The following is an 18791-nucleotide window of genomic DNA, read 5'->3' as shown; positions in this document are numbered from 1 at the left end:
TGCTGACCTACTGAGTGCGGGATAAAGACAAGGACAGAGCACAGACCTCCCCCCCAGCATGGATGGTGTAAACTGTGTCTGAGCAGAGGCCAGTTCCATGCCCAAATGGAGACTCTCCTCCCCCAGGTAGCCTCGACCGAGCTGTCCTAGCGCCCCCCAACTGCCCCCTGCTGACCAGGTCGGGAACCCGGATTCGGCCGGTGAGTAGAGAGTAAAGAGCAAAGCTTCAGCCTGGAATGGGGGTCAGGAGGAGGCCGGGAAGAGGGAGAGTGGGAGGGGGGCCGAGTCACTGCACCATGGGCCTCTGGTTTGTACTTACCCCCTGGGCTCGAAAGTTGCCAGTCAGCCCCTGGCTCTAATTCAACCCAAAGGTGCTCTATCGGGTTGAGGCCAGTCAAGTTCCTCCACACCAAACTTGCTCATCCATGTCTTTACGGAACTTTGTAGGAACAGTTTGGGGATGGCCCCTTTCTATTCCAACATGACTGCGCACCAGTGCACAAAGCAAAGTCCATAACAAAGTTTGGAGCATGTAATTGTCAAAAATGTCTTGGTATGCCGATGCCTTAAGAGTTCCCTTTACTAGAACTAAGGGGCCAAACCCAACCCCTGAAAAACAACCCCACACCATAATCCCCCCTCCACCTTATGATTTGGACCAGTGCATAAAGCAAGGTCCATAAAGACATGGATGAGTGAGTTTGGGGTGGAGGAACTTGACTGGCCTGCACAGAGTCCTGACCTCACCTTTGGGGGGAACTAGAGCCAGGCCATCTCCTACAACAGTGACTGACCTCACAAATGCGCTTCTGGAAGAATGGTCAAACATTCCCATAGACACTCCTAAACCTTGTGGACAGCCTTCCCAGAAGAGTTGAAGCTGTTATAGCTGCAAAGGGTGGGCCAACTCAATCCTGAAACCTATAGACTAAGACTGGGATGCCATTAAAGTATATGTGCGTGTAAAGGCAGGTGCCCCAATACTTCTGACAATATAGTGTATTGAGGGGTCATTTTCTGGCACAAGAACAGGCCCAGAAGAGTTATTCTGTGCAATCAACGCAATGAAAATCCATCGTATTCCCACATGCAGAGCATCTACCAATTCATTATGGGAAATGCAATCGCTTGCTGAATGTCAAACTGGCTATGAATAAATCACAAAGAAAATGCTCTCCCTTCTCTCTAGTTCCCCTCTGTGTCTCTGGCCTATGAGAGAGCAGAGAGTGACATCATGCATCTCAAACCAAGGAACCCGCGCCAGGACCGTCTGGTGAATGAGGCTCTGGCCGCCTACTCCTACTTCCAGATCGGTGAGTGGGGAAAAAAAATAAAAAATACTGGGAGGGTCCAAGGTTTATAGAGATTCCAAGAGTGGGGCCATCTATGAATGGACGTAAGATGTCGTCAATGTACCATCTATGAATGGACGTAAGATGTCGTCAACGTACCATCTATGAATGGACGTAAGATGTCGTCAATGTACCATCTCTGAATGGACGTAAGATGTCGTCAATGTACCATCTCTGAATGGACGTAAGATGTCGTCAACGTACCATCTATGAATGGACGTAAGATGTCGTCAATGTACCATCTCTGAATGGACGTAAGATGTCGTCAATGTACCACCAACCTATTTCTAGTGATTGGATGGTAGAGGAATGAAAACTTGGCTTAGAACCTAAGGGTGGGTTTTTAATGTGGTGTCCCCATAGAGGAGATTTCTCTTCTCTTCCTATTCTGTATGGAACAGCGTCACCTGGACAGGGCGGCCATTATTAAATAAGTGTAATAAATAAATAGTAAATATATGATAGGTAAACAACCATAAAATTATTTTCTCTCTCTTACCGTTTCCTCTCCCGGCAGGCGTCATTCAGTCATTTGCGGGATTTGTGGACTATTTCACCGTCATGGCTCAGGAAGGTTGGTTCCCAGCATACTGCCTGGGTCTGCGTGGCCAATGGGAGAATGAGCACCTACAGGACTTAGAAGACAGCTATGGACAGCAATGGGTAAGGTGAAATGCATAAAAAAAAAAAATGATTAAAAATTAGCCTACAGCTGGACTCCAGGAAGATATAAAAGATGCAGATTATTGTAGCTCTGTGCTCATTAATACATCAATAAATGTCTTATTTTTACATACAAGCAGAGAGAGGACGGGAATCTGATTTAAAATCTATGTACAGCAGAGCTTAGACTGAAAGGGGGGGTGGCAGCATAAGAAGCCAATCAGTTTATGTGCTAACAAGCCGGCCATGACAAGGGGTGGGCATGAGGGACGGCTGCCCTGGGTACTGTGGTATCATTTGAGGTTTGGGGGGGCACCACGAGATTAGGGGGGAGGGGATTTGTGTTGTGTCGGGGGAATTTAGGGGGAAACAGGTGGTAAGAAGAATTGGTCATAGGAGGGGAAATTTCTGGGGGGGTTCTAGGGAAGGTGATTTAGAAAGATTTTATGTTGGGAGGTGATATGGTAGAGGGGGAGGGGTTTTGTGCTAGGAGGGGGAAGTATACTATGCAGCACCCTTTAAAAAAAAAAGCTCCCAATAAAAAGACAGCATCACAGTGGTGTCCTCTATCCCCTTCAACCCCCCCCCCCCCAACGCAGTGTTCTCTGTCCCCTTCACACCCCCCCTGTCCCCAACACAGTGTCCTCTGCCCCCCTCCCCCCACAGAAGTGTTCTGTACCCCACCAATGCAGTGCCCCTGCCCCCTTCACATAACCCCCTACCCCCACAGAAGTGTTCTGTACCCCCCCTAACATCAACCCCCCATCCTGTAGTGTCCTCAGTCGCCACAGTAGTGTCCTGTACCCCCCCCATGTTGTGTCCTCTACCCCTTTCACATCACTACCCTCACTGTAGAGTCCTCAGCCCCCCAACGCAGTGTCCCCTGCCTCCTTCACATCACCCCACCCTGTAGTGTCCTCAGCCCCCCACAGTAGTGTCCTGTACACCCCAGTGTTGTGTCCTCTACCCCTTTCACATTACCCCCCTTCATTGTAGCGTCCCCTGCCCCCTTCACATCACCCCACCCTGTAGTATCCTCAGTCCCCCACAGTAGTGTCCTGTACCCCCCAACGCAGTGTCCCCGGCCTCCTTCACATCAACCCCCCCCCCCCCGTAGTGTCCTCAGTCCCCCACAGTAGTGTCCTGAACCCCCCAATGCAGTGTACCCTGCCTCCTTCACATCACCCCCCACACACTGTAATGTCCTCAGCCCCCCACTGTAGTGTCCTGAACCCCCCAATGCAGTGACTCCTGCCTCCTTCACATCACCCCCCCACCCTGTAGTGTCCTCAGTCCCCCCCCACAGTAGTGTCCTCTGCCCCTTTCACATCACCCCCCCCCCCACTGTAGTGTCCACTGCCCCCTTCGAATCACCACCCTCCTCCCCCCCAGTAGTGTCCTGTACCCCCCCAAAACTGGGTCATCAGACCCCCTTCACATCAAGCCCCCCCCCCCCCCCAAAGTGTCCTCTCTCCCCTTTCCGACAGTGTAGCCCTGCCCCCCCCCCCCATACATACACACACAGCACTGTGTGGATAGCACTTACCTTCCAGCGTGTGTCCATCAGAGCGGAGATGAGGAGACAGTATAGTGCTGGGTGGAAGGCAAGAGCGGGAGCTGCCAGAGTTCATAATAGCTGAATAATGAATGCATTAATAACTTAGCAGCTCCCACCCTTCATCCAGCTCCTGCCTACTGCTCTGCGCTCTGCAGTTAACAGGAGAGCGGCGGAGGTTGACGGAGGCAGAGCCGTGGTCACAATCCACCTGTCAACTCCCCAACGGTCGACTAGTGCAGTGGTCCTCAACTCTAGTCCTCGAAGCCCACTAACAGGCCAGGTTTGCAAGATAACTAAATTACATCACAGGTGATCTCACTTGCTGCTCAGTGATTGCAGTATTCTAGTCTGCATCTCCCCGAGGTAATACCTAAAATCTGGCCTGTTAGTGGGCCCTGAGGACCGGAGTTGAGGACCACTGGACTAGTGGATCACAACAACCAACGGCCTGCCGACCCGCTTTAAAACATGAGTGCTCAACCCGTGGCCCTCCAGCTGTTGCAGAACTACAAGGCCCATCATACCTCAGCCTTTACTCAGTCATACTTGTAACTGTCAGTGGCCGGCAATCAGGGCCGTCTTTAACACAGGGCAAAAGGGGCAGCTGCCCTGGGCCCAGTCATTGGTGTGGGGCCAAAATAAGCTGCCCCTTGAGGCCACACTGCCCAAAAATAGTTGATAGGTGGATTTGGGAGGTCCCAAGAAAATGTTTGTCCAGGGTCTAATAAATATTAAAGATGGCCCTGCCTGCAATGCCTCATGGGACTTGAAGTTCTGAAACAGATGGAGGGCCACCCATGCTTAACCACTTAAGCCCCGGAGGATTTTCCTGCTAAAAGACCAGGGGGTATTTTGCGATTCGGCACTGCGTGACTTTAACGGACAATTGCGCGGTCGTGCGACGCTGTACCTTAACGAATTTGACGTCCTTTTTTTCCCACAAACAGAGCTTTCTTTTGGTGGTATTTGATCACCTGTGCGATTTTTTGATCACGCGCTATAAACAAAAAAAGAGCGTCAATTTTGCAAAAATAGCAATATTTTTCACATTTTTTTATATGAAATTCCCCCCAAAAAAAATGTAAAAATCAAAATTTTTTAACATTTTCGGCCAATTTGTTTTATGCTACCTATGTTTGGTAAAAAAAATCACAAACAGCGTATTTTGATTGGTTTGCGCAAAAGTTATCGCGTTTACTAACAAAGGGAAAGATTTTTGTCATTTTTGTTGTTTTTTTTTTAACGCGTAATGGCGGCGATCTGCGATTTTTTTTGCGGTACTGCGACATTGGGGCGGACAGATCGGACCCTTGACTAACATTTTTGACACTTTTGGGGTTACCAGTGACATTTCTACAGTAATCAGTGCTATATATATGCACTGTTACTGTAAAAATACACTGGTAGTGAAGGGGTTAACTTTATTTGGGAGGGAGGGGCTGTGTGTGTCCCTAGGGGCGTGCTTTCTACTGTGATTGGCTGTGGCTTGAGCTGTAAGGACACTGATCAACGGATCTACATAGTAGATCCGTGTGATCAGTGTCTTTACACCGAGGAGAATGACAGGTGGCTTGTTTACACAAGCCGCCTGACTTTCTCCCTCTCCCCCGCCGATCGCAGAGTGGCCGGCGGACATCGGGTCCGCCGGTCACACGCGCGGGGGGGTCCGTGACCGCGCGGGAGCGCGCCTCCGCGGGCGCGCGCTCGCTCCCCAGACCCTCCCAGGCTAGTGACGTTAATTAACGTCACTCTGCCTGGCAGGGGCTGACCGCCGCAGTAAATTTACTTGCGGCGGTCGGCAAGCGGTTAAGAACCACTTGAACTGCAGGAGAGAGCAATCAGGTCTCCCACTCTGCCAGACAGGGCTGTACTTTGTGGCAGAGCTGTGTAAATCTCAAAAATGGATGGACAGAAATAAAACATCCCTCATATCCCTTTACCTTTCAGACCTTTGGCCAGCGACTCTACCAACAGTACAACTGCTACACCGTCTTCTTCATCAGTATTGAAGTGTGTCAGATCGCTGATGTCCTCATCAGAAAAACCAGACGTCTGTCCGTCTTCCAGCAAGGATTCTTCAGGTAGAAGTCGCTGTCCTCTGTATTAATCGCAACGGCAGACAAAGTGCTTTTATCTTATTTGGGGTGGAGTGCGGAAATGAACAAACCTCTGCCAGGTGTCCCCACCGGGGAGATTTCCCTTCATTCCCCGTCACAGTGATAGAAAATCTCTCCGGAGGGACCGCGTGCTGCAATAAAAAAAAAATTTCACTAAATTGGGAAAGGGTTGGAAACCCAGCGAGGTTATTATTAACCATTTCTGGACCGGAAGATTTTCCCCCTTAATGGCCAGGCCATTTTTTGCGATTCGGCACCGCGTTACTTTAACTGACAATTGCGAGGTCGTACCTAAATAAATATGATGCCCTTTTTTTCCCACAAATGGAAATGTCTTTTGGTGGTATTTGATCACCTTTGTGATTTTTATTTTTTGCGCTATAAACAAAAAAAATTACAATTCTGAAAAAAAAAAAACAATATTTTTCACTTTCTGCTAAATAACATTCCCAAATAAAAAAAAAAAAAAATGTTTTCATCATTTTAGGCCAATTTGTTTTCTGCTACACATTTTTGGTAAAAAGAAATCCCAATAAGCGTATTTTGATTGGTTTGCGCAAAAGTTATTGCGTCTACAAACTAGAGTAAAGATTTATGTCATTTTTATTTATTTGTTTACTAGTAATGGCGGCAATCAGCGATTTTTAGCGGGACTGCGACATTGCGGCCTTGCAAGTTCCAACTGACACCATTGTTCCTTTTAGCTATCTGTAAGGGGGGTAATTCTTCCCAATGATGAGAAGAGTAAGGAGCATTCTTCCCACTGACTGTCACACTAATGTGTCATGAGTTGTAGATTTTTAATTTTTAGCAGGGGTTCCCCAAGACCAGAAATGTATTTCAAGGGTTCCTTTGTGTTGAAAAGGTGGAGAAAGGCTGCTCTAACATGTTAATGTCATTCTCAATATTTCTAAACCTGGTGTTATCAATAAAGCAATCCCTGTATGCCAGAGCACAATTTGAAGTCAGGAAAAGAGCGTTGTCACCCTATAACAGGAAGTGCCTAGACAAGGAACTTCATGGTCTCATCTCAGTCTGCACGTTGCTGTACGTTGCTGTGGGGTTACAGCTAATCATTCCTCCATATTCTCTCCTAGGAACAAAGTTTTGGTGATCGCCATCGTCTTCCAGCTAATCCTTGGTAACTTCCTCTGCTACTGCCCGGGAATGCCCAACATTTTCAACTTTATGCCCATCCGGTAAGATAATGGTTTGTTTGGGTCAAAATACACGCAACCAGCATGGACAGCACTATCCCGATATAGGTGATGCAAATCAAGCCTCCAAATGATAAAAGGTCTGAAAGTGTTTATTGAACAAACAGTTGTTGGTATACGGTGAAAGTAAAATACAATACCAGGCCGGCCTGGCCAGATGGAGCTAGATCAATGTCTGCTAAGTCCGGTGGAAGGGATGGCGTGCTGTCATACTGCTGAGTAAAGTTATAGGCATTCAGGAGCCGGGCCGGGCCTGCCGGCGCTCCTGCGTGAAATCACCAGAAACTCAAAAGCGTTGTTTCATTTAGGGGTGTACTCACTTTTGTTGCCAGCGGTTTAGACCTTAATGGCTGTGTGTTGAGTTATTTTGAGGGGACAGTAAATGTACACTGTTATACAAGCTGTACACTCACTACTTTACATTGTAGCAAAGTGTCATTTCTTCAGTGTTGTCACATGAAAAGATAGAATAAAATATTTACAAAAATGTGTGGGGTGTACTCACTTTAGTGAGATACTCATATATATATATATATACATATATATATATATACATATATACATATATAGATATAAATATCTATATATATATATATATATATATATATATATATATATATATATATATATATTGTGAGGGATTAGCTCGGTGGTAGGCGTATGGGTGACCCCTTTGGGGGTGCGTTTTCACAGAGAGATAGCCGAGCAGAGGTTGAAAACAAGACTGATTTATTCATGCAATTTACTTCACATAATTGCAAGCGTCAAAACAGCCAAAATAAAATAAAAGACAAAATAAATCCTTGCCTCTGTGGGCGGCTACCTTCTCACGCTGGAACCTACCTAAGAAGTCTTCCCAACCTACTGTTGGGCCGACACTGCTGATCCTACAGCAGACACTCAAATGTCCATTTGTTTGCTTTTCACACAGCACAAACATTGTCCATTGAACATGTCCCTTTGTTTTCTTTCACACAGCACATGTTCATTTATAACAGGATCCTTTACTCTTCACACTCTTCACATGGAACACTTTGTCTTCTCACCTTTGAGACGTCTTCACTCGTGGTTACCCTCCTTAGCTTCACATCGCTGTAGGGGGTCTTCTCCCATGCTCACCAGCTTGTCGGGAGGCACACATCCGACTGTCCCCCTCTCCCAGCCCACACGGCGACAGGCGGCAGCAGTCCTTCTCCCATGCCCACACGGCGTCGGGAGGTACACGTATGTCTGTCCTCCTCTTCCCAGCTCACACAGCGACAGGAGGCAGCACTCAATAGATTTTCTCTGGACAAATTATAGAGGCCTTGATCTCCTCATTCTGAACAGCTGAATGGTTTTCAACTTCCTGCTGGCTCTTTTTGCAGCCAACACCCTATAGTATCAGTGAACTTTTCAAAGCAGGTGGGAATGTGTCTCCTCTCAGTGACTACATTCCCAGATTTACCTGACTTCCTGTCACATACCCCCCCCTCTTGTTTCAACCCTAGGGTTGGGACACATATTTCCAGGCACGCATGTGTCAGGCACTGCTGACTCACTGATAAGCCTCCTATTATCCTCAAGCTTCCGGATGAAACTGTTTCTGTCATCTTCACTGACAGATTTCTCATAAATGCCACACAGTTTGTCTCTCATCTCATATACACATTCTTCAACTGCATTTTTGGCATAATTTTGCTCCTTCTCGTTTCTGTCATCTTCATTGACAGCTTTCTCATAAATGTCAGACAGCTTGTCCCTCATAACCGTCTGTCCAATCCACCATGGAGGACCGTGATCCATAGGCAACTCAATTGGGCTAGTCTTAATGTCTTCAACATTCTTAAGACGCCTCTCTCTGCAATCCATAAATGTTTTCCACAAAACTTTGAGAACCTTTGCTTCACTAAGCTTTGTTCCAAGTAGGGACTCTTGACATCCCTCTGTGACTTGAGTTGCCTCTCCATACAGCTGTACACAATCATTGACTTTTTGTTGTAAAAGGGAATGATCTTCCTTCTTGAGCTTTGCTTGCTCTAAGATGCTGTGCAGAGGATTTTCCAATTGAGACAACAGGCTGTCACACATTTCTTCAAAGTGACCCCTGTTCCTTTTCCCAGAGATATCAATATCATTCAAACATTTCATATTCATAGGCAGATCTGAAGCATTTGCACTCATCAACTTCTTAAACTTTTCGCCCTCCTGAGCGAGTCGCAGTAAAGGCCTACTATTTGATTTGATATTCAGTTTATATTTCTTGCCAAACTCTTCACAGAAGTAGCCAACCAGAACATCATCAACTTTCCTTCCACCAACATAGGGGTTAAAGGCAACAACACAGTTGAACCCAGCGATCTGGGTGGTATCCATTATAGACCTCCTCTCTGCATCAGTGAAGAAGCATGGAACTGCAACACATTCTTTTACAGGTTTCTTCAATGCACTTTCTGCTGAACTATTTGACCGCTCAAGGTCACCTAGTTCCTTTTCTCTATCTGAATTCCACATGGAATGTATCTCAAGATCACGATCAAACTTCTGCCACCCGTCTTTCACCAGTTCCATTTTGGAAACACTCCCTGAAAGGCACTTATTCATTTGCTTCACGTTTTCACCAACAGCCTTAGTTTTCTCCACTAGGTGGCGTTTGCTTTTTTCTCCCAGATTTATATCACTTGCTTTAGTTTTCTCCGCTTTAGTTTTCTCCACTAGGTTTTCAGCCTGAACTGAGAAATCATCACATTTCTTACACAACTCTTTTGTTTGCTGAAGCTAATGATACATTTTCCAATGCTTGAAGTTTTTGAAGGAACGGTTTATTCCAAAGGGGTGATTCAAGCCACGTGTCATCACATTTCTGAGGCTCACTCAGGACAGACCCCAAAACACTGATCCTTTTAAAAACTGCATCAGGCACACTATCCCCTCTTTGGGACAGATCCTCTGTTGCCTGGAATTCCTCTTCCAGTTCCTGCAACGGAATCTTCATCTCTTCTACTTGCTGTTCTAAGGCTCGCTTAGACTTTTCTAGCTCCTGAACGCTTTTCACAACATCATCCTTGGAGCGGACCAAATCTTCCATTTCTGTACACAGCTGTTGGTTAACTCTTTCTAGTTCAGCCTTACACTCTAGAGCTTCCTCCAAAGAGCGAGCCAAGAACAGGGCTTTGCTCTCGTTATCACGCACCTCCGTTTCTTCACGTGCGCGTTCTTCTGCATATTTTGCAGACACATTCTTCTCTTCACCAAGCATCTGATCAAACTTCTTTTTCACATCTTCAACACACTGTAATGAACCAACGCTTTCTTCCATGCGTTTTTTCATAACCGCTATCTGAGCTTGCAATGTTGCGACTTGCTCTGATAGGTTTTTCTTTGCTTCCGCCTCCTCTTTTAATTGTTCCAGGAAGCCATTTTTCTCATCTTCCATTTGTTTGAGCTTTGTGCTAAAACTCAGCCTTTGACACCTCTCTTCCTGTAAGAGTTCCTGCGTGTCTTGCAGCTGCGATTCCAAGATAGAAAAATCTTCCGCAATTTCTCTAGATTTGCTGTCTGCTTGAGAAAGCTGATTTGTAACATTGTCCAACTCAACCTGCAGTCGGTTTGCCTTCTCTGACAGCTTAGCACACAATCGGTCACCTTCTGACACCTTCACTTGCGATTCCAGAAGCTGTGCCTCTACTTTTTCCCTCTTATGTTCACAATCTCCTTTTCCCTGCATAAGAGCTTTCACCTCATTGGCTAGCTTCTGGGAATGAGACTGTAATTCTGCCACACAGGCTTCTTTCTCCTTTAACTGCTGCTGGAAACGTTGGGCTTCACCTTTCCAACTTTCACAGTCCGCACGCCATTCATTTACCACATTGCTCAAAGTAGTGAGCTCATACACAGTACTCAGTAATTTAGCCTCTCTTTCACTTTTCTCGTTGTCGCTGAGAGACAATGTCGTTTTCAGAGCGACATTCTGTTCCTGCGACTCCTGCAGGTCTATTTTTGTAACTTCCAAACACTGAAGACTTTTTTCCAGCTGATTACGCAACTCCAACATTTCACACATACTTTGCTTCTGCAAAGTCTGAATTTCAATTTCCTTTTCCATGAGGATGGTATCTTTCTCCTTTATAGTGTCTTGACATTTTTGCAACTCGACCAAAAGAAGAGCAGTGGATTCTTCCCACTGTAACACATGAGACTTGAGTAGTTCATTCATTTCCTGCAAGTTTCTATGCTCCATTTTAAGCAATTCCAAGGCTTGTTCCTTTTCTTCCATTTTCCGTTGCAAGGCATCCAACTCAGCCCTGCACACATACTCGGTTTCCTCCAAACCGATGGCCTCCATTGGCTGCTGGCGTCTCTGTTTCCAGCCTGCCATGCTCTCTTGATGAGCCTTTTGTTGAGCTGCAAAGCTCTGCTGAAAATCCGCATTTGCCTGCTGTTGAGCTGCATTTGCTTGCTGTTGAGCTGCATTTGATATAATCAGATGTTTCAACATCTCCTCCATTTTGAGTTTACTTTTCATCTGAGCACACTGCGTCTCCATAGCGGTTTCATCAGTGTTGCTAGGGACAACAACCTTCCTCTTTAGTAGACTCTCTTTAGACCCGGTTCACACTAATGCGAGTGCCGGGTTCGCATGTAATGTCGGAGCGCACTGCTCCGACATTACATGCGATCAGCTGTGCGGTGCGAGTTTAGCCATACAGTTTGTATGGCTAAATTCGCATCGCACCCGGTGCAAACACGCACAGGAGGCATTTTTGCAGCCGCATCAGGATCGGATCGCACAGCGGTTCACACTTGTGCGATCCCATCCTGTGCGAACTGCACGATCGCACTGCGATATGCGATCAAACTGGGGGTGTCGTTAAGATTACATTGACACCCCCAGCGTATCGCATATGGCAGTGTGAACTGCCGGGGGTGCGTGTGCGATGCGGGAAAAGGCTGCGAATTCGCAGCCTTCCCGCATCGCAATAGTGTGACCCGAGCCTCAGGCATGGATGGGGCTGGTTCAGACGGCAACATCCCCTCCATCCATAGAATCCGGTCTCTCATTTCATCTATCTTTGCATTCTTCAGGCGTTTTGAACGCCCCATCTTCAATAACTCCACAAACAAATTTTTCACAGTCCAGCAAAAATTTTTCAGACCACTGTCTCTTTAACACATGTAGTTTTTCTCTCTCTCTTGCAAGATCTCTTTTCCTGCACACACAGTTTGTGCAGTCACTTGCACCAGACACAACAAAGTTCATCAAATAATTTTGAGACCGCTGTCTCTTTAAAACACTTTTTTTTTTTCTGTCAGGATCTTCTCTCCTGCACACATAGATTGTGCAATCTCATGCACCAGATAAAGTTCATCAAACATTTGCACTTCCTTGCAGGGATCTCTGCTTATGCCCACTGCATACCTCCACCATATGTGAGGGATTAGCTCGGTGGTAGGCGTATGGGTGACCCCTTTGGGGGTGCGTTTTCACAGAGAGATAGCCGAGCAGAGGTTGAAAACAAGACTGATTTATTCATGCAATTTACTTCACATAATTGCAAGCGTCAAAACAGCCAAAATAAAATAAAAGACAAAATAAATCCTTGCCTCTGTGGGCGGCTACCTTCTCACGCTGGAACCTACCTAAGAAGTCTTCCCAACCTACTGTTGGGCCGACACTGCTGATCCTACAGCAGACACTCAAATGTCCATTTGTTTGCTTTTCACACAGCACAAACATTGTCCATTGAACATGTCCCTTTGTTTTCTTTCACACAGCACATGTTCATTTATAACAGGATCCTTTACTCTTCACACTCTTCACATGGAACACTTTGTCTTCTCACCTTTGAGACGTCTTCACTCGTGGTTACCCTCCTTAGCTTCACATCGCTGTAGGGGGTCTTCTCCCATGCTCACCAGCTTGTCGGGAGGCACACATCCGACTGTCCCCCTCTCCCAGCCCACACGGCGACAGGCGGCAGCAGTCCTTCTCCCATGCCCACACGGCGTCGGGAGGTACACGTATGTCTGTCCTCCTCTTCCCAGCTCACACAGCGACAGGAGGCAGCACTCAATAGATTTTCTCTGGACAAATTATAGAGGCCTTGATCTCCTCATTCTGAACAGCTGAATGGTTTTCAACTTCCTGCTGGCTCTTTTTGCAGCCAACACCCTATAGTATCAGTGAACTTTTCAAAGCAGGTGGGAATGTGTCTCCTCTCAGTGACTACATTCCCAGATTTACCTGACTTCCTGTCACAATATATATATATATATCTACATCTATATATATCTACATCTATATATATATATATATACATATATATATATATATATATATATATATATATATATATATATATACTAGGGATCAATATATATATCTATATATATATATATATATAGATATATATATACTGGGGATCAACCGATTATCCGCAAGGCCAATATATCGAGGGCTGAAATGCACTTTTCCCGATATATATCGGTATCGGCCCCGAAGGTTACCGATATTACTGTATGTAATATTAGTGTATGTAAAATCCTAGCATCCACTTTATTAGTGTTTATATAATGTCCAGTGTGTGTTTTTGTAATCTAATAGTGTGAAATACCTTCATTACATCGCCGCTTGGCCCTTCCGTGACCCCCAGCTGTCGGGAGAGCGGGAGATGTAACGAAGGTATTTCACACTATTCTAATCTAATAACGGACACTTCTGTGAACACTGCAGAGGGGAGGGGCTGAGATCCTCCTCTGACAGCTATGAGAGGACAAAACAGCAGAGCGGGAGATTAGCGAGCAGAGCCATGAGCAGCGATGTAATGAAGGTATTTCCCAATATTCTATTACAAAAACACACACTGGACATTATATGAAACACTAATAAATTGGATTCTAGGATTTTAATGACACTAAACTAAGTTCACACGGGATTCCTGGCAGGCAGGGAGCAGAGTTGTATAAAGTACTCAAAACCCATACTTGAGTAAAAGTACAAGTGCTCGATCAAAAAGTGACTTGAGTAGAAGTGGAAGTGCTCGATCAAAAAGTGACTTGAGTAGAAGTACTAAAGTATTCAAAATTTTTTGTACTTAAGTATTGCAAGTAGTTTTTTAAAAAATTTTGATACTCAAGTACTGAAAGTAAAAGTACCAGTAGTTTTGAAAAAAAATTGCTACTCAAGTACTGAAAGTAAAAGTACAAGTACTGTGTTATGTAGTTATTAAAGAAAGAAGTCAAAAGTTTGAACATCATATTGTTTTTTATTATTTCAAATGCAGCTTTTATTTATACATACAGTAGCATTTATTTTCCTATGCGCTGATAATACACATTTTTTGAGCTTCATGAAACCTGCCATCTACTGTTCTGGCAGTGGTAATTTTTATAATAGTAACGAGTAACTATGCAGCACAAAAAAAAAATATCGGAGTAGAAGTATTGAAATCATCGAAAAAATGTAGTGAAGTAAAAGTGGAAGTAGGAGAAAAAAATTCTACTCTAGGAAAGTACAGATACCGCCTTTCCGTACTTAAGTACAGTAGTGAAGTAGTTCTACTTAGTTACTATACATCTCTGGCAGGGAGGGAAGGGAAGACCGCACATTACAGCTAAAAGACCTACCCCACATGTTCAGTATACAGATTTGTGTCAAAAATTGAATTTATTTGTCAAAACTTTAAATGTACAAAATATCGGCCGATACTGATATGCAATGGCCAAAATATCAGTATCGGCAACGAAAAACTGATATCGGTCGATCCCTATTATATACTGTATATATATATATATATATTTGGGTTTTTTTATTAAAAAAAAACTATATATATATATATATTTTTTTTTTTTTCTTCCTGATTGAACCGAGCTGAGTACATAAGAGTGGCCGCACACCGTCCCTGTGTGATCATTTCCATTCCATGACTACAGCTAAAACTGGCTTTTTGTATAGAGCTGCATGTCATATAGAGATATAGAGGCAGAATAAATTCTCTAACCTGACTTCTGTATATCTTTTAGGTTTCAGTGGTGGTTTGTTCCTCTTCCATTTGGAATCTTGATTTTTGTCTATGATGAAATCCGTAAACTTGGAGTCCGCAGACATCCCGGAAGTGAGTATATCAGACTGAACTTTAGGCAAGACTGCAGCCAATCTTTTTTAAGCTTTGGGTAGCGTGTGGGAGGGTTAGGACCCCCATTAGTTTTCTTGTGTTTCCTCTGGGGAAGGAGGTCCTGTCTTCATATCTCTAGTTTAGTTAAAGCGGAGTTCCACCCATTTTTTATATTTGCAGCGTATGCTAAAAGCATTGCTTTTCTTTTTTTTCTGGGAGGACGCCAATAAACACCGCCCCAGAACTAGACGACCTCGCTGTAGCCATCTTTCGGTTATAGCGCGGTTGGCAAGTGGTTATATATCACCAAGAAAAATCTCTATTTGTGTGAATAAATGATAAAAATGTAATTTGGGTACAGCGTTGTATGACTGAGCATAGGCGTGCACAGGGGGTATCCGCTGCTCTACTGACACCAACCTCTGCCCTACTGACACCATCTACTGCTCTACTGACACCATCCACTGCTCTACTGACACCGTCCACTGCTCTACTGACACCATCCACTGCTCTACTGACAATGTCCACTGCCCTACTGACACCATCCACTGCCCTACTGACACCATCTACTGCTCTACTGACACCAATCTCTGCTCTACTGACACCATCCACTGCCCTACTGACACCATCTACTGCTCTACTGACACCAATCTCTGCTCTACTGACACCATCCACTGCCCTACTGACACCAATCTCTGCTCTACTGACACCATCCACTGCCCTACTGACACCAATCTCTGCCCTACTGACACCATCCATTGCTCTACTGACACCAACCTCTGCCCTACTGACACCATCCACTGCCCTACTGACACCATCCACTGCCCTACTGACACCATCCACTGCCCTACTGACACCGTCCACTGCCCTACTGACACCAATCTCTGCTCTACTGACACCATCCACTGCCCTAGTGACACCAATCTCTGCTCTACTGACACCAATCTCTGCCCTACTGACAAGTCCACTGCCCATGTTTTAATTAATTTAGGGTGCACACCCTAATGCAACAGACTGCGCACACCTATGTGACTGAGTAATTGTCATTCATGGAAAGTACTCACCTGTGAATATTTTAGATTCCCAGATTGCTTAGACATTAAAAACCTAATTCAGATGTTCTGTTTTTCCTCCCCAGGCTGGTGGGACAAGGAGTTGTACTATTAGACATTTTCCAGGCTGCACCCTACACCACCCTCTGCAGGTAAAGACACAGGAAGCCGGGCCCGTCTTGCGTGGAGCCTGTTCTGGATTTTCGTTCGTTGATTTTATTTCTGACTATAGAACCAAAAAAATCTGTAAAATCTCCTGTATATATAGTGAGAGATCTGGGAAGATGATTTCAGAAGCGGCACGGCCTTGTGTGCTTTTCTACCTGAGCTGCAGCCCCGATCCGTGCCCAACGCTGGCAACCGTTCTGATTGGGAGGCAATCGGTCACCCATTGTACATGGTAACTCCTCCTCTATTCTGCTGACCCCGTCTATTGCCCCCCGCCCCTTACAGGAAAAGGATGGAGGGAAAGAGAAGTTATATTTCAAGTGACATTACTGTGCTGTATAATGAATGTTACAAGAAATTCAAATAAATTATTACTCAAAAAAAAATCTCATCTGTTTCTTGTTAAATGTAATTTTCCAAAACAATTTTTTTTTTTTTTTTTTTTGGGGGGGGGGGGGGGATTTTAAGTGCTTTGGTGTAACTTAAATTTTTTACACAGTATTTTTTTTTTTTTATTACACGTTTCATATTTTGGTGACCTTTCACACATTGCTTCCACGTCAGTAACAGGAAGGGGGAGATCAGCGAATGGATGTTTATTCATCTCTCTCTTCTCTACACTGCAGCACCCCCTATGCTATTCCCTGGTCCACCCATGGGTGTGGGGAGCCTGGCAAACATGATGGAGGTGCACGCTGTTGTGGAAATGGTATTAATATTTGTGTGGACATTTTTCAGGAAGTGTTTTATTTAAATTTCCAAATTGCTCCCAATTTCAGTTTACCGGTAATCGCTTTGTACAGCGAATATGGCTTTACCTAGCATTGAGGAAAGACCTGTAGTTGTGAAATCTTCCAATAAATGGAGACTGCATACCACTCGCCTGATCTCTCGAACGGCGGGCGCTCTGAGTGGCGAGCGAACGCCGGTCCAGATCTATGGCGGTGCGATGCAAAATCCGCCGCGCAAATGTATATCAGCCAGCAGGGGCCCCGGTGTTCACTGGCAAAGATATGTTTTGTGATGTGGAATTATTATCGTTTTGAAAAGTATCTGCTCTTTAGCTGGAATAATGGCTGGTAGGTATCTATTATGCTTGATCCACATAATTGAAATATTGCTGCTATTCTCCCTTGCAGATATAGCTGGAAAAGTAGCATAATCACTATCAAATATGGTTTTTATGAACTATATTATATAGGATTCACTCTAACAGGTTATGACGGGAGTGCATGCTTATGTACTGACGTGGCTGTGTTCATGAGAATCCACGCTAGTTCCATTGTATAGCAGCCATTTTCCTATACGTGGGTCCCATTGTTAGCAATAGTGCATCCCAGCGGCTGGAGACTCTTGCACACAGCTAAGTGGGTGGGGATATTTTATGTCTTGGATGCAACTTTAATTTGAGGATGCATTTTTTTGGTGACATTTTACATGGTACCTCCGGGCCAGTAACAGGAAGAGGGAGATCAATAAATGGACGTTCATTCATGCCTCTACACTTTAGCACTACCCTATGCCAGTCCTGGGTACACTGATGGGTGTGGGGAGCCTGGCAAACATGGTTGGGATGCACATGGAGAAGGGTAGGGGACCGACGCGTACCGGGGTGTGTGTGGAAATGATCTGGTGGCTACACAGGGAGTGTGTATAAACCCCCACAAAGCCTCCATCGAACAAGGGTTAAAGGAAAATTGTCATGTCAGACATCGCAAGTGCCAAAATGCAGTATTAGCTCTTCCACCTGTATCATGCTGACAGCACATTACTGGAAGGAACCACCTTTAAGGCGCCAACCGACTCTTTACCTTCCCCAACGAGGCTTGGAACAAAAGCCTCCGGCACCTGGAAATGACTTTAACCCACAGGATTAACGCCCAGCATCATCCAGTCAAACAAACACAGCCAGGCCACACACCCAACGCAGCTATCACGTGGGTTCCCGCCTCAGAGTGCCCAACAGTGCACACACCCATACTGGGAAACAACTCACTGGCCCTTGTGGTACTTGTCAGAGGTGTGCTGCTACCAGATATGGCCTTTGCCAGGGAAAGGGAACTAAGCCAGCTCCTTCCCGGGTCCTGGAGAGCAATCTGGCAGAGAGGTTCCAGGCGATGCATCTCCTCTGGCCAGAGAAAACAAAACTGACTGGTTCAGCAAAAGGACTTCCTTTAAAAGTGTATTTGGTGGTGTGTTTAATGTTGGAGGAGGAGGAAGTAGCTTATATGACGTGACAAAGGGGGACATGCCCCCGAAACATGTTATCAAAGTGATATTTTTTAGATAGACATACGTCCTCCTCAATCTTTCACAGCATGGAGAGAAAGGCAGGAAATGACCACACAGGAAGTGATGTCGCCCGATAAGGATACACTGCTGAGTACAGCACCAGGGCTACATAAAGATGAATGGCCATACAAAAAAATAGGAAGCGCAGGGAAAATGGCTGCCCCATACAAGTCTATGGGGAAAAAATTCCAATGCCCACACCTAAGATGGCAGCGCCCATGGTGCACCATACAGCTAGGGACCGACACATGAAGGCCTCAGGAACCAGCAAGCCCAAGG

General features: G+C 45.3%; 1 protein-coding gene across 1 annotated transcript in view; it reads left to right on the top strand.

Annotated features, from left to right (window-relative positions):
- ATP4A (ATPase H+/K+ transporting subunit alpha) overlaps nt 1–16369 on the top strand; it is a 59810-nt gene extending 43441 nt beyond the window's left edge. Inside the window, exons 18-23 of the mRNA XM_082273604.1 lie at nt 1190–1313; nt 1870–2015; nt 5521–5654; nt 6788–6889; nt 14909–15000; nt 16139–16369. Of these exons, the coding sequence (XP_082129730.1) occupies nt 1190–1313; nt 1870–2015; nt 5521–5654; nt 6788–6889; nt 14909–15000; nt 16139–16167 (627 nt within the window). The 3' untranslated portion in view covers nt 16168–16369. The remainder of the gene's footprint in view (nt 1–1189; nt 1314–1869; nt 2016–5520; nt 5655–6787; nt 6890–14908; nt 15001–16138) is intronic.
- Nucleotides 16370–18791: the final 2422 nt, after the last annotated feature.

Source organism: Pelophylax lessonae (genome assembly GCF_965119305.1).
Source record: "Pelophylax lessonae genome assembly, chromosome: 12".
NCBI lineage: Eukaryota > Metazoa > Chordata > Amphibia > Anura > Ranidae > Pelophylax > Pelophylax lessonae.
Note: the sequence above shows the minus strand (reverse complement) of the source record. Positions and strands in the feature narration are given on the sequence as shown.